The sequence below is a fragment of the Tenrec ecaudatus genome, chromosome 5 (genome assembly GCF_050624435.1).
Source record: "Tenrec ecaudatus isolate mTenEca1 chromosome 5, mTenEca1.hap1, whole genome shotgun sequence".
In the NCBI taxonomy this organism is placed as follows: Eukaryota; Metazoa; Chordata; class Mammalia; order Afrosoricida; family Tenrecidae; genus Tenrec; species Tenrec ecaudatus.
In genome coordinates this window covers 40,176,980-40,189,599 of record NC_134534.1, presented here as the reverse complement: position 1 = coordinate 40,189,599, position 12,620 = coordinate 40,176,980, and the positions used below count along the sequence as shown (strand labels likewise).

The 12,620-nt window shown below is 48.9% G+C and overlaps 1 protein-coding gene across 1 annotated transcript in view; it reads left to right on the top strand.

Moving 5' to 3' along the window:
* The window catches only part of MATN2 (matrilin 2), a 202,330-nt gene that overhangs the window by 19,803 nt on the left and 169,907 nt on the right, over window positions 1-12,620 (top strand). Inside the window, exon 2 of the mRNA XM_075549452.1 lies at window positions 1,308-1,475. Within this exon, the coding sequence (XP_075405567.1) occupies window positions 1,334-1,475 (142 nt within the window). The 5' untranslated portion in view covers window positions 1,308-1,333. The remainder of the gene's footprint in view (window positions 1-1,307; window positions 1,476-12,620) is intronic.

Below are 12,620 nucleotides of genomic sequence, written 5' to 3'. Positions count from 1 at the left end.
GCTTCCATTCCAAGGGGATCTGAGATCTCATAGCATCTGCCATCTTGGAAAAACTGGGTCTGACCATATTCCCTGGGCTTAGAATGTCCCGTGCCTCCACGCCAGCTGCTGGGAAGACTTAAAATACAGAAAATAAATCAAGGCAGTGCCACTTCATTTGAACGTCCTGTGGGCACCCTGGGGCACTACCCAGAGTGGGGAATTATCTGTGCTTCTGAGAGCCTTTTGCCCTCCCCCCCAGGAGTCAGATCTCGTTCCTCTGTAGCCCTCTAGCATAGGGAGCAAAAATAACCCCCTAAATCCAGCTCATGCCTTTGAGTCAATTCCAATGCCCAGCGATCCCACAGGACAAGGTAAACCGTCCCCTCTGGATTTCCAAGACTGTAACTCCTTATGGGAGTAGAAAGCCCCATCTTTCTCCGCTGGAGTAGCTGGTGGTTTTGAACTGCTGGTTTTGTGGCTAGCAGCCCGACACATTGCTCCTTTCTTACGTGCCCAGCACAATTCTAAACCATGTCCCCGTTTGCCAGTGTTAGCCACGTACGTGCTAACATTATTCTCATAGCGTGATGGTCAGGGACGTTGAACAGCTTGCCCAGAGTCCCAAAGGGCAGGCGGGTGTCAGACCCAGGATCCAGCTCACGTGAGGGACGTCAGGCGGGCTGCGTGAAGCTGCTCATGAATTCTCTACGGAACTTAGGTGCGCTCTTCTTTCGTGCCATCCATTGTGGTAACATAAGGAATCGTGGAACTTGGCCCCTCAGGTTTTTCCATTTCAGATCCACGCTGCCACTCCTGGGGTTGAGTCCGACTTGGGAGCTAATTGAGAGGACACTTCCGGGTGGGATTGTTCTCCCCCTTCTCCCATTCAGCAGAGGGAACCCAGGTGGTGCAGCAGCGATGCTATTGACTTCGGTCGGGCTGCTAACTTCAAGGTCAGCAGTTTGCAACCACCAGCCACTCCTCGGGGAGAAAGGCGGGGCTTTCTACTCCCCTGAAGAGGTGTCGCCATGGGAACTCACCGGGGCCAGTGCTGCTCTGCCCTACAGGGTCTCTGTGAGTCAGAATGGACTCCATAGCAGTGAGTGTGTTTCGAGTTAATAGCTAAAGCAACGAAGGGTTCCAACTGGGCATGCCTGACTCGAGGTCCTGGAAGAACCGACCAATGGGGGTGACAAGTTCTTACGGGTCAAACCCACAAACGGCACTGCAGGTACGCGTGGCGGTTTTGAGAGGTGACCTGGCAGGTAGCAGATGGGCAGCACCAATTTCTCACGCTGGCCCCCTCTCGTCTTGTGTTTTCACAGCCTTGCTCCTCAGCCTCTCCTGGAAGATGGCGAAGATGCTATGCGGCTGCTTCCTGCTGATCCTCGGACAAGTCCTCCTCCCCGCCGTGGAGGCCAGGCTGCGGCCACACTCCAGGGCCGCCTCTAGAGGGAGACTCGCCCGGACACACCCCCAGACTGCCCTCCTGGGTGAGTAGTTCTCCTGCAGGAGGGGTGGTTAAGGAGGCCCAGGTGCCCACAGGAGCCCTGGTAACCTAGCGGGCTCTACGTTGGGATGCTAATTTTGAGGTCAGCAGTTTGAAACCACTGACTGCTCTCCAGGAGAGGAGGCTTTCTACTCCAGTAAAGAGTTACAGTCCTGGGACCCCACGGGGCAGTTCTACTGCTCCTTCAAGTCACATTGAGTCTGACTTGATGGCAGCGAGGCTGTTGTTTGTGTGCACAGGACCTAGGAGGGTCCCGGTATGTTGAACATGGGTGCAGTGGGAGGGGGCATCTCGTGGGTAACCAGGGCATCCTCAGTCGCTTCAAGCAGGCTTTCAAATCACAGTTCAACCTTTTGCCTTTGTGAAGTTGGATCTAAAGCTCGTGCCTTTTCTTCAATATTCAGGGCAAGAATTTTCATCTGGGTGTATCTGGGCAAGGGTGTTATGAGAATGTTTTTATTGGGTTTGTTCAGCAAAATCTGTGATAATCATGCTTCCCCACCTGGCTGCCTGAGAAAAAGAGCAAGCAGGCTGGGTAGGGGTGGGGTGGGGGGCAGCCACGTAGGAGAGGGGAGGACACTGTGAGCAGAATCCAGACATGAGGAACGGATAGAAAATGTCAGGGGTCTTTTATTCTGACCCCGTACACAGGCTTCCTTCAAGTGAATTTGTTTTTCTCCTTCCTCTCGTCTTCTGTGAGGGAGAGGAAATGTCATGAAAACACACAGAATATAGATCAATTGGTTCGGTTCTAAATGTGGGCTCTGGGAATGGAGAGCAGGCCGATCAGTGGGAAGAGAATGGAGTTCCTTACCAGGTGTGTGTGTTTAGGCAGCTGAAGCCCATTGCCATGGAGCCAGTTCTGACCCAGGGCAATCCTCTACAGGGTTTCCCAAGCTCGTACCCTCATTTGACTCCTGAAGAGTAGCTGGTGGGTTAGAACCATCCACCTTGCAGTTAGCGGTCTAAGACTTAGCGGAGAGCTCCAGTCTGGTTACCCTCTTTGAAAGAAGAGCTGGTGGTTTGAACGCACCGACCAGCCTTTTCACAGGAGGAAAACGGGACGCTCTGCTTCCGTAAAGAAGCCCCGTGCAGCAGCCCCGTGCTGCTGCAGGGTTGTCGTCAGCCCACCTCCACTTGATGGCAGTGGGCTTGGGTGTGGATGGCCTCTCTGAGGTTCCGTTTCCTCATCTGTTAAACGGGAATGTTCATACCCACCTTGGGACATTTTTTGGAGGAGCAAATGGGAGGATGAATGTAAATAGTAGAGATGCAACACACACTAGCCACAACGTCCCATCCACAAAGTTGCTTCTTTCAAATGGTGTTTTCCACTTACATCGTGTGGGTCGTTGTGTTAGGCCGGGTTGTCTAGAGATACAATTCCAGTGACGTGCATCTACGTAGAAGAAAGAGCTTTTGAAGTGGAAACCCCTTGCCACTTCTTCAGGAGGGCGTCATCCCTGTGGGATCCGGCCCACATCCGGATGGGTTCTAAGGGTCAGCTGTGTAATTGAAGGAGAGAAATTAAGAGGCAGACAAAAATTTGGGGGTGCTCACTTCCATAGTATCTGGAACCAGGTCTAGAGAAAAGAGAAAATATATTTTGTTTTATAAATCATTTTATTGGGGGCTCGTACAACTCTTATCCCAATCCATACATCCATCCATTGTGTCAAGCACATTTGTACATTTGTTGCCATCATCATTCTCAAAACATTCTTTTACTACTTGAGCCCTTGGTATCAGCTCCTCATTTTTCCTCCTCCCTCCTCTCCTTCCCTCCCTCATGAACCCTTGATAATTTATAAATTATTATTTTTCCATGTCTTGTACTGTCCGATGTTTTCCCTTAACTCCTTATCTGTTGTCCATCCCCCTGGGAGGGAGTTATAGATAGGTCATTGTGGTCAGTTTTCCCTTTCTCCCCCCAACTTTCCCTTTCCCTCCTGGTATGGCTACTCTCAATATTAGCCTCGAGGAATTTATCTGTCCTGGATTCCCTGTGTTTCCAGCTCTTATCTGTACCCATGTACATGCTCTGGTCTAGCCGGATTTGTAAGGTAGAATTAGGGTCATGATAGTGGGGGGGAGGAAGCATTAAAGACCCAGAGTAAAGGTGTGTGTTCCATTGGTGCTATACTGCACCCTGACTGGCCCATCTTCTCCCAAAACCCTTCTGTGAGGGGATGTACAATTGCCTACAGAATGGCTTTGGGACCACACCACTACCCCCCACCCCCATTCACATTGACATGATTTTTCGTTCTGGGTCTTTGATGCCTGATACCTAATTCTGTCGACACCTCATGATCACACAGACTGGTGTGCTTCTTTGATGTGGGCTTTGTTGATTTTCAGGTAATTGGCCACTTGTTTATCTTTAAGCCTTTAAGACCCCAGAAGCTGTATCTTTTGATAGCAGGGCACCATCAGCTTTCTTCGCCATATTTGCTTATGCACCCATTTGTCTTCAGCGATCATGTCAAGAAGGTGAGCATCTCAGAATGCTGGATTATTAGAACAAAGTGTTCTTGTGTTGAGGGGATACTTGATGTCCATCTGCTTCCTTAATACTAAACATATAAATATATGTACATAGATCTATTTCCCCATTGTCATATAAAATATATTTACATATGTACATGTCTGTATTTAGATCTCTATAAATGCCCGTTACCTCCTACTTCTTTCCTCTATTTCCTTTTACTTTCCTCTTCTCTCACTACTATGTTCAGCCTTCATTTAGGTTTCAGTAATTCCTCTCGGTTACATTGCCTTTGATCAAGAGAAAATGTATTCTTGCATCAACTTATGTAATCTTGGGGAATGTAAGCTCCCTTAAGTACAGGTAACCAAACACCTACATAAGAATGTGGACTGTACCTTAACCCTAAGGTCCCAGAGCTCATTGGAGGAGTAACCTAACACCAGTGCTGGGGACAGGTAAGGGGGTGTGGCTGTCCCCTGAGCAGGGAGAGCAATTGTAGCCTGTCTGCTCTTATAGATAAAGCTGCCAGGTCAGGTAGCAATCAGCTATGTACTTGTAAGAGGTAACTTTAAGGTAGCACTATTATGGGAGGATGCTGTAGGGAATAATTTAAATTATGAGAATGTGATTGGGACTTATCTCTAACTCACAAGTAATGTGTGAAGAAGAGGGATGGGACATGGGCACATAGCCCTCACCCCAAGGATTGGAAGTGGGGCACCGCATGCAGACACCTTTTTACTCCATAAGCCCTGCCAGTGGCTGCTCGTAGATGCACCGGCAGGCCTAGGACCATGGCTGAAAATCCTGAACTCCGAAGACGAACACGGCTACTTTAGCCCTGATTCTGAAATGAAATCTGTGCTCGGTCTTGCTTTGACAGGGGACATGGACAGAGAAGTCACGGGTTGTCGGTCCTCTTTGCACACTGATGCTCTGAACTCCGCTTCGTTATCACGGTCTGTTGCCTCGTGTTTTATGGGTGTTGGACTTTTCTTGGCTTTTTGTTTTCTGCGTTCAAAGCATTGTCCGGGCCACAGTTCCCGTGGTTTATGAGGAATCGCTGTGGCTGTACTGATGGTGTCCACCAGCACAATGGCTTTCGTTAGGAGCTTCTTTACCCGGTTGTCTCTGAACTTCTGCCTGATGGAGCTCTGAGAGAGAAGGACAGCAGAGCCAGTTCTGAGGTTCACTTTTTGTTTGGATTTTTGTGTCTTCCTTTTCATGTTTATCCCTTTATGTCTAAATTCAGAGCAGAGTCCATGTGACGACTTGGACTGGTTTTGAAGAAAATGTGTGTGTGTGTGTATCTGTCCATCCTGGGAAGGCCTGCAGGCCATCTGTGATGTGTTTGCAGAATGCAGCTGTTTCTGAGGCCTGGCCAAGGGGGTTTACCTCTTCCCTCCTGTGTTCATCTGGAACTTCTACTCTGTGCCAGGCATGGGGGATTTAAGATGGATAACGACCACCAGGAAGCCCTGAATAGAGGGGGGCAGGGCTGCAGACACGTGACAAGATCATGACTTTGGTGTGATCAGTGCTCAACCATGAGGTTCTTTCAATGTTACGGCTTGACTCTCTGCTTATGGGCTTGGTATAAGGTTCTCAAACACTTTAAGGAGACCTTGTGCAGCAGATTGACCGAATGTAAGGCTTTGTTTGAGCTCTTGCCTGCTGCTTCCATGAGCACTGAGTGTGGGTCCAAGCAAGATGAAATCCTGGAGAACTTCAACGTCTTGTCTCTGTTTATCAGGATGTTACCCATTGGTCCAGTTGTGAAAATTTGTTATCTAACCCTGTAACATGTTACCTTAAAGAAAACATTGGTATTAGAAACTGTATTCTCCAGATTTAGGAAATTAAAATCATGAGTATGGTATTGTGTTACAGCTGGAAGAATTTCTTTAATGTCTGGTTTAATAGATGACAGCTGGATTCGCTTATCACCTCCATTCAATTTGCTGGGAAATGTTATTTGGTTGGTCCATTTGAAGAAAATTTGGCCTCTACTTTGTTGAAAAAAAATGTCGTTAGAAAAAGGAGGAGTCTGTGAATAGTCCTTTCAGATGACTGTGAGGATTCTCCTTTGATACTGCACCAAAAATTGACAAATGATAGTCCTTGGGAGTTAGTTGCATTGTGTAGTCTAAAACCAAGCACTCAACTTTTCATCCTATGCATGATTTAGAACCATATCAGCAAACTTCCCATCCCGCGATTGAATGGGCACAACAAAAAGGTGAATGTTAGTCTTAGTGTGAACGTTTGGATTCTCTCAAGGAGCCTCCAAAACCCAAAGCAAACCTGTTGCTGTTGCGTTTACTCCGACTCCTCGCGATGCAGCAGAACAGCCTGGAGCTGCCACGGAGGGACCCAAGACTGTAATCTTCATGGAAGCAGACTGCTGGCGCTCTCTCCTGTGGGAGCCTGATAGGTTTGAACTGCACACCGTTTAACTGGCAGCCCAGTGCACCACCAGGCCTCCTTCAGAGTCTCAAGGGCCCCCAACGATTCCCCAAACCAATCCAGTTGTCAGAGAGCCATTCCCGCTCATCGCCCCCACGTGTTAGAGTCGAACTGTGGCTTCAGACAGTTTTCAAGGCTGTAATCTTTTGGAAGCAGATTTCCAGAATGGTCTCCCCAGGTGGCTCTGAGTAGGTTCGAACTGCCAACCTTTTGGCTAGGAGTTGAGTGCTCAACCAAAAGTGCATACCCTTTGCTCCATCCAAGGACTCCATCAAGGGACCCCTAGGGGTGCTGCTGGTCGAAGAGAAGTGTTTAGGGAAGGTCGACCCTGTGCAGGTCTAGAGGGATGGACCGGCTGTAGAGGAGAAAGCGCAGAGGTGAAGACATTAGCAGTTGTAAGGTGGGCTGTACGGAAGCCAGCCTGGAGAAGGTGACAAGGAGATCGTGCAGAAGCTTAGGGGCATTGACAAAGAGGTTAGGCTTTTTCTTTTATTAAGGATGGGTGTCTTCAGAAGAGTGTAAGCAGGCAACAGTAATGATCCCTGTTGACTCTACTATCTTCCCTCCTGATGGTCTAACGCAGTGGTTCTCGGCCTTCCTGATGCCGCAACCCTTTCATACAGTTCCTCATATGGTGGTGAACCCCCAGCCATAAAATTACTTTCGTTGCTACTTCATCACTGTCAGGTTGCTACTGTTATGAATTGGGCGACCCCTATGAAAGGGTCATTTGACCCCCAAAGGGGTCGCGACCCACAGGTTGAGCTTTCCGGGCTATGATAAAGGGTAGGGAGGGCAAATAATGAACAGGATGCAGTCTGGAGCTATTTTCAGTTGCCTCATATGGCCGTGAAAATTGGAGGTTGAAGGAGGAAGACAGAAGAAGTAGAATCAATCATTTTGAATTATGGTCCTGGAGAAGAATACTGGGGTACCATGGACCACCAAAAGAACCAATAATCTGTCTTGAAAGAAGTATAGCCAGGATGCTCCTCAGAAGCAAAAATGGTGAGACTTTATCTCGTGTGCTTTAGACATGTTATCAGGAAGACCGGCCCCTGGAGAAGGACCTCGTGGGACAGTGGGGTTAGCAGCAAAGAAGAAGAAGATCCTCGGGGAGATGGACTGACACAGTGGCTACAACAATGGGTCCAACCCTAACAATCATGTAAAGATGGCGCAGGACTGGCCAGTGTTTCATTCTGTGGTACATAGGGTAACTGCGAATCAGAACCCACTAGCTGGCACCTAACAGAACCATACTGAGCCAAGACTTTCAGATCACCAGGAGAACAAATAAGAATATTCACTAGCCAAAGGCCTTCCAGGCAACGATGCCAACAAATAGAGTCAGAGAAGCATGGGGTGATGTGCCCAGAAGCATGAGCTCAATGGAACCCCTTCCCCTTCCTTCTCCACGGTCCTTTATCAGTGGCCCCAATCCTTTTCTGATTGCCCTCCTCCTAATGATGCCCTGGGGTCGATTCTAACGTATGGTGAGCCCCTGCATGCCAACCTAGAACGGCGCTCCATAGAGTTTTCTTTTTCTTTCCTTTTGTAGGATTTTTTAAAAGTATATTTTATTTTATTTTCATCCTCGTTGTTGTTGAAAATATGCGTAGCAGAGCATGCCCCAATGCAACCATTTCCCCATGTGCAGTTCAGTGACGTGGATAATATGCTCCACGTGGTACCAGCATCCTTGCCCTCCTTGTCTGACCTGTTCCACTCCCGAGAACGTACACTCCCTGCGCTCCAAGGCTTCTCACTTGTCTTTTGAGTCGCTGATGTAAATTTGATCTCATGTAGCTCTGCAAAAAGCAGATGGCTCCAGGCAGACACCCTACCAATCAAGTTAAGTGACTGCTCGGTTTGAAGAAGACTTTAGGGAATATTTTTGGTTTCAGGTTAAAAGATTATCTACGGGCAGTGTTTTCAGGAGCTCTTCCATACTCCATGACTCCAGAAACTCTGGGGTCCACAAGAATTTGAAAGTCTGTTTTACATCTCCCTCCCCTACTGAGATCAGAATTCTTTTACAGAATCCATTGTCAAACTGTCCAGTCATGGTAGCTGAGCTCCACATGAGGCTCTTTTTGTTTTTAAACCAAACTCACTGCCATTGAGTCAGCTAATGCTGACCCACAGGACAGGGTAGAATGACCCCTGTGTGATTTCAAGACTATAACTCTTCAGGGGAGTAGAGGGATCTGTCTTTCTGCCACAGAGCGGCTGGTGGTCTTTGAACTGCTGACCTAGTGGATCAATGCCTCACCACGACGCCAGCCGGTCCACTTGGATGAGGTGCTGAATGGCTGAGTTTTCTGAGGTTGATTGCCGCACCTTTCATTTGAAGCACCTGGGCGTAGACTCAGCCATCCTCTTTTCCCTTAGCACCTGTGCACGTTAACCATTGGTACAATCAGGGGCTCCCCATCCCCCGTCCCCTGCTTGCTGGATTCGTGCACACTTTTGTTTTCTCGCTGTCATAGAGATGGGGAAGACCTGTTGCCAGGGCAACCAGTGGCCACATTAGCCTTGGCAGAAACCTGAACTCCGGTTGTCTCTCTCGGCTTGGTTTCTCTCTCTACAAGGTCATGTGCACATGTGTGTTCCTCTCTCAACTTGCCAGCCTCCCTGGGTCTCTTTCTACTCACTGCCCTTGGAATTCACTGCCATTGAGTCCATTCCGACTCATAGCGATCCCGTGGGACAAGCAGAACCATCCTTTGGGTTTCTGAGACTGTCCGTTTTCAGAAGAGTGGGCAGCCTCATCTGCCCCGCGGAGCGTCTGGTGGGTTCAAACAACAGACCCAGTGGGCAGTAGTCCACGGTGCCACCGCGGTGGTTCACCCGCCTCATGGGTTTGTGAAAGTGGGGCATGGGATAAGGAGGATCGAAGAAGAACCAATCCATTTGAATTGCGGTGCGGGCGAAGAATCTTGCCAGGACCATGGACTGCTAAAAGAATAAACAAGCCTGTCCCGGAAGAAGTACGGCCAGAATGCTCCTTAGAAGCACGGATGGGGCGACTTTGTCTCCTGTGCTTTGGACAGGTTGTCAGGAGAGACCAGTCCTACAGAAGGGCATCGTGCTTCATCAAGTTTCGGGGCAGCGGAAAAGAGGGAGGCCCTCGACCAGATCGATTGGCTGCAGCAGGGAGTTGAACCCCTCACCCTTGTGAGGGTGGCACAGAACTAGGGGTATTTCATTCTGCTGTCCACGGAGTTCCAATGAGTTGGAACCGGCAGACAGCACCTAACCACATCGGCAACCTTGGAAACACGTTCCTTCCCTGAGACAGACTCACTGTGGAGCAGCCCCACCCGCTCAGAATTTGTGCTGTTTTCAAAGACACTCTGTGTGAGTCGGGGTAGACTAGGGAAACAAATCCACAGAAACTCATATGTATTAGAGTTTTATAGAAAGGGCAAGTGTACATTCAGAAAGCATTCCAACCCCTGTCCAAGCCCCTAAGTTCTGACTTAGCCCATATGTCCGACACCGTTCTACAAAGTCCCCCTCAAACTCATAAAACACACTCAATGACTTTGAATGCAGGAGGATCACAGGCCAGTGCATAGAAAGTCTTTGGATCCAGTGGCGGTGTAAGCATCTCAGCGCTGGCAGGGGTCTCCACGCAGCTTCTCCAGCACCCAGGGCTGCATCAGGGTAAAGTCCATGTGGCTTCTCCTCGGGGATGTCTTGCAGGAAGTGAGCTGAGACAGGGAACTAGCTAAGGCAGCCGCACCATGGTCCGACCATCAGAGAGCAAGAGAACTAGAAAGGCGAGGCTCACTGATCCATTTATCTCTCTGTCCTCACTTCATCCCACATGTGTGTATCGATCGGCCAGGCTGGCATGATAACCCTTCACTATCACACGATGAAAGTAGACTTGAGAAATGGAAGTAGGTTCTTAAAAGGAGACCATCCTTGCACTGTAGTCCAGGAAAAGAGAGACGGGAACCTCACCCCACTTTCTGCTGGGTAGAATCTCTCATGTGTTGAAGGGGAGAGGCCACAGAGTTTGTGAAACTTCTTGGCAGTTAATTTACTTAGAATTTTGCTTAGAAATAAAGCAAAAGGGAGAAAAATCTAAAAGCCTCACTTTAACAAAAACATAAACCTCATTATTATGAGTCCATTCCAACTTGTAGGGAGCGTACAGGACAGAGAAGAACTGCCCTTATGGGTTTCTGAGGTTATAAGTCTTTATGGGAGCCAAGAACCTCATCTTTGTTCCAAGTAGTGGCTGGGGGGTTTGAACTGTCGTCCATCTGGTTCATAGCCCAACATATAACCCATGGCACCAGGAGCTTCCCCCCACACTTACTACTAAAAGCCCCTGATTCTGCTCTTTGGAAATCACAGTCTGTGGTAAAGCCTATGATAAAGTATATGATATGCCATTTGTGAGTACAGAACATTTCTGGTGCTTCTTGGAGGAGTTGAAACCTCCAGTCTCAGTGTGGACTACAAGAGTTGGCTGCCCTAGAGGCTTAGGGGTAAGGATGTCCTGCTCTGTGCTGCCTGCAGCGGCTCTAGCCTAGGTTGGCAATTATCAACATTTTCAAGTGCAGCTTCCAGTAATGAATTTCCACATCCTAAAACAATAACCCTATCTGATGTTTATTGGCACTCTATTGATGAGAGAAGAAAAGCAGATGCTAGAAGCCACCAGAGCCCTTAGCTCCTGAAGAGATTGATCTGTGAAAACTGCCTGAAGCCACTCTGTTGTGGTTAGAATTTCTGTCTTCTTCCTTGAGATTTCTCAGGGGGGGTGGGGTGGGGGGGGGAAGAAGTTTGGGTTACATTCCCAAGAGCCAAGACTTGGCCAGACCTGTGATCAGCCAGGACCCAGCTGAAAGGCTTCCTCTCTAACCCAGCAGGCAAAGCACACTGTGAATTTCTCTGCCTTATATTCTGAGAGGTAATGAATGGTGTCTAACCATCTTAGTAAGGGGCCCAGGTGGTGTCATGGCTACGTATTGGGCTGCTAACCACATGGTCAGCAGTTTGAAACCACCAGCCACTCCAGGGAAGAAAGGTGAGACTTTCTACCCCCCTGTTCTGTAGGGTCACTATAGACTAGTTCCTAAGGAGTCCTGATGGTGAAGTGGGTTATGGTGGGGCTGCGAACCAGAAGGACGGTAGTTCTAATGCACTAGCTGCTCCTTGGGAGAAAGAGGAAGTTTTCTGCTCTCATAAATATTTACAGCCTGGGAAACCCAAGGAGGCAGTTCTGCTTTATCCTCTAGGGCCACTGTGAGCTGGAATCGACTTGATGGCATGAGTGTTTGGGGAGGCTAATTCCTACAACATGGATGGTTCAGGGGTAGTAATTTTGTCTTGCAAGTTGGAGAGCCAGGTTCAATTTCTGACCAGTGCACTAGCTCTTTGTCAGTGGAGGCTTGATTGATGTGAGGATGCTGAACAGGTTTCCCCAGAGCTTACAGGCTAAGACAGACTTTACAGGGGGTCCTCAAACTTTTTAAACAGGGGGCCAGTTCACTGTCCCTCAGACCTATTGGAGGGCCAGCCTATAGTTAAAAAAAAAAAACTATGAACAAATTCCTATGCATACTGCACATATCTTATTTTGAAGTAAAAAAACAAATGGGGCAAAAACACCCGGCGGGCCAGATAAATGTCTTCAGCGGGCCGCAGTTTGAGGACGGCTGGATTAGGAGGAAAGGCCTGGTGAGCTACCTCTGAAAGTCAGCCGAGGAGAACCCTACGAATCACAGTAGTCTGGTCCACCACTGATCATGAGGTTGGCGCAGGACCACGGACCGGGTCACCAGGAGTCTGAGGCTGACTTGATGACAGCTAATGAGAGTGTAGCTGCAGTCTGGGTTTGTCTTCTACCTAGCACGTGACCCTGGGCACGCCACTTTCCTTCTGCAGGCCTCCTTCCCATCAGAAACACAGGGGCTTGAAGTCGGTGATCTCTGAGGTCTTCTCCGGAGTGCGGCAATCCCTCCGATTCTCTCGTCTCCCTGATGCCCCTGCTCTGGCTCCTGTGATGGAACCCGGTGCTACCTCTCACTCTCCCCAGGGGAAGAGGACCACGGTGGCATCATATTCGGGAAACCAAGGGAGGAGAACATTTTGAGATGGAACCAGGGTTCAGGAGGAGGGAGCCAGGTTTGGAGGAAGAGGCAGTGA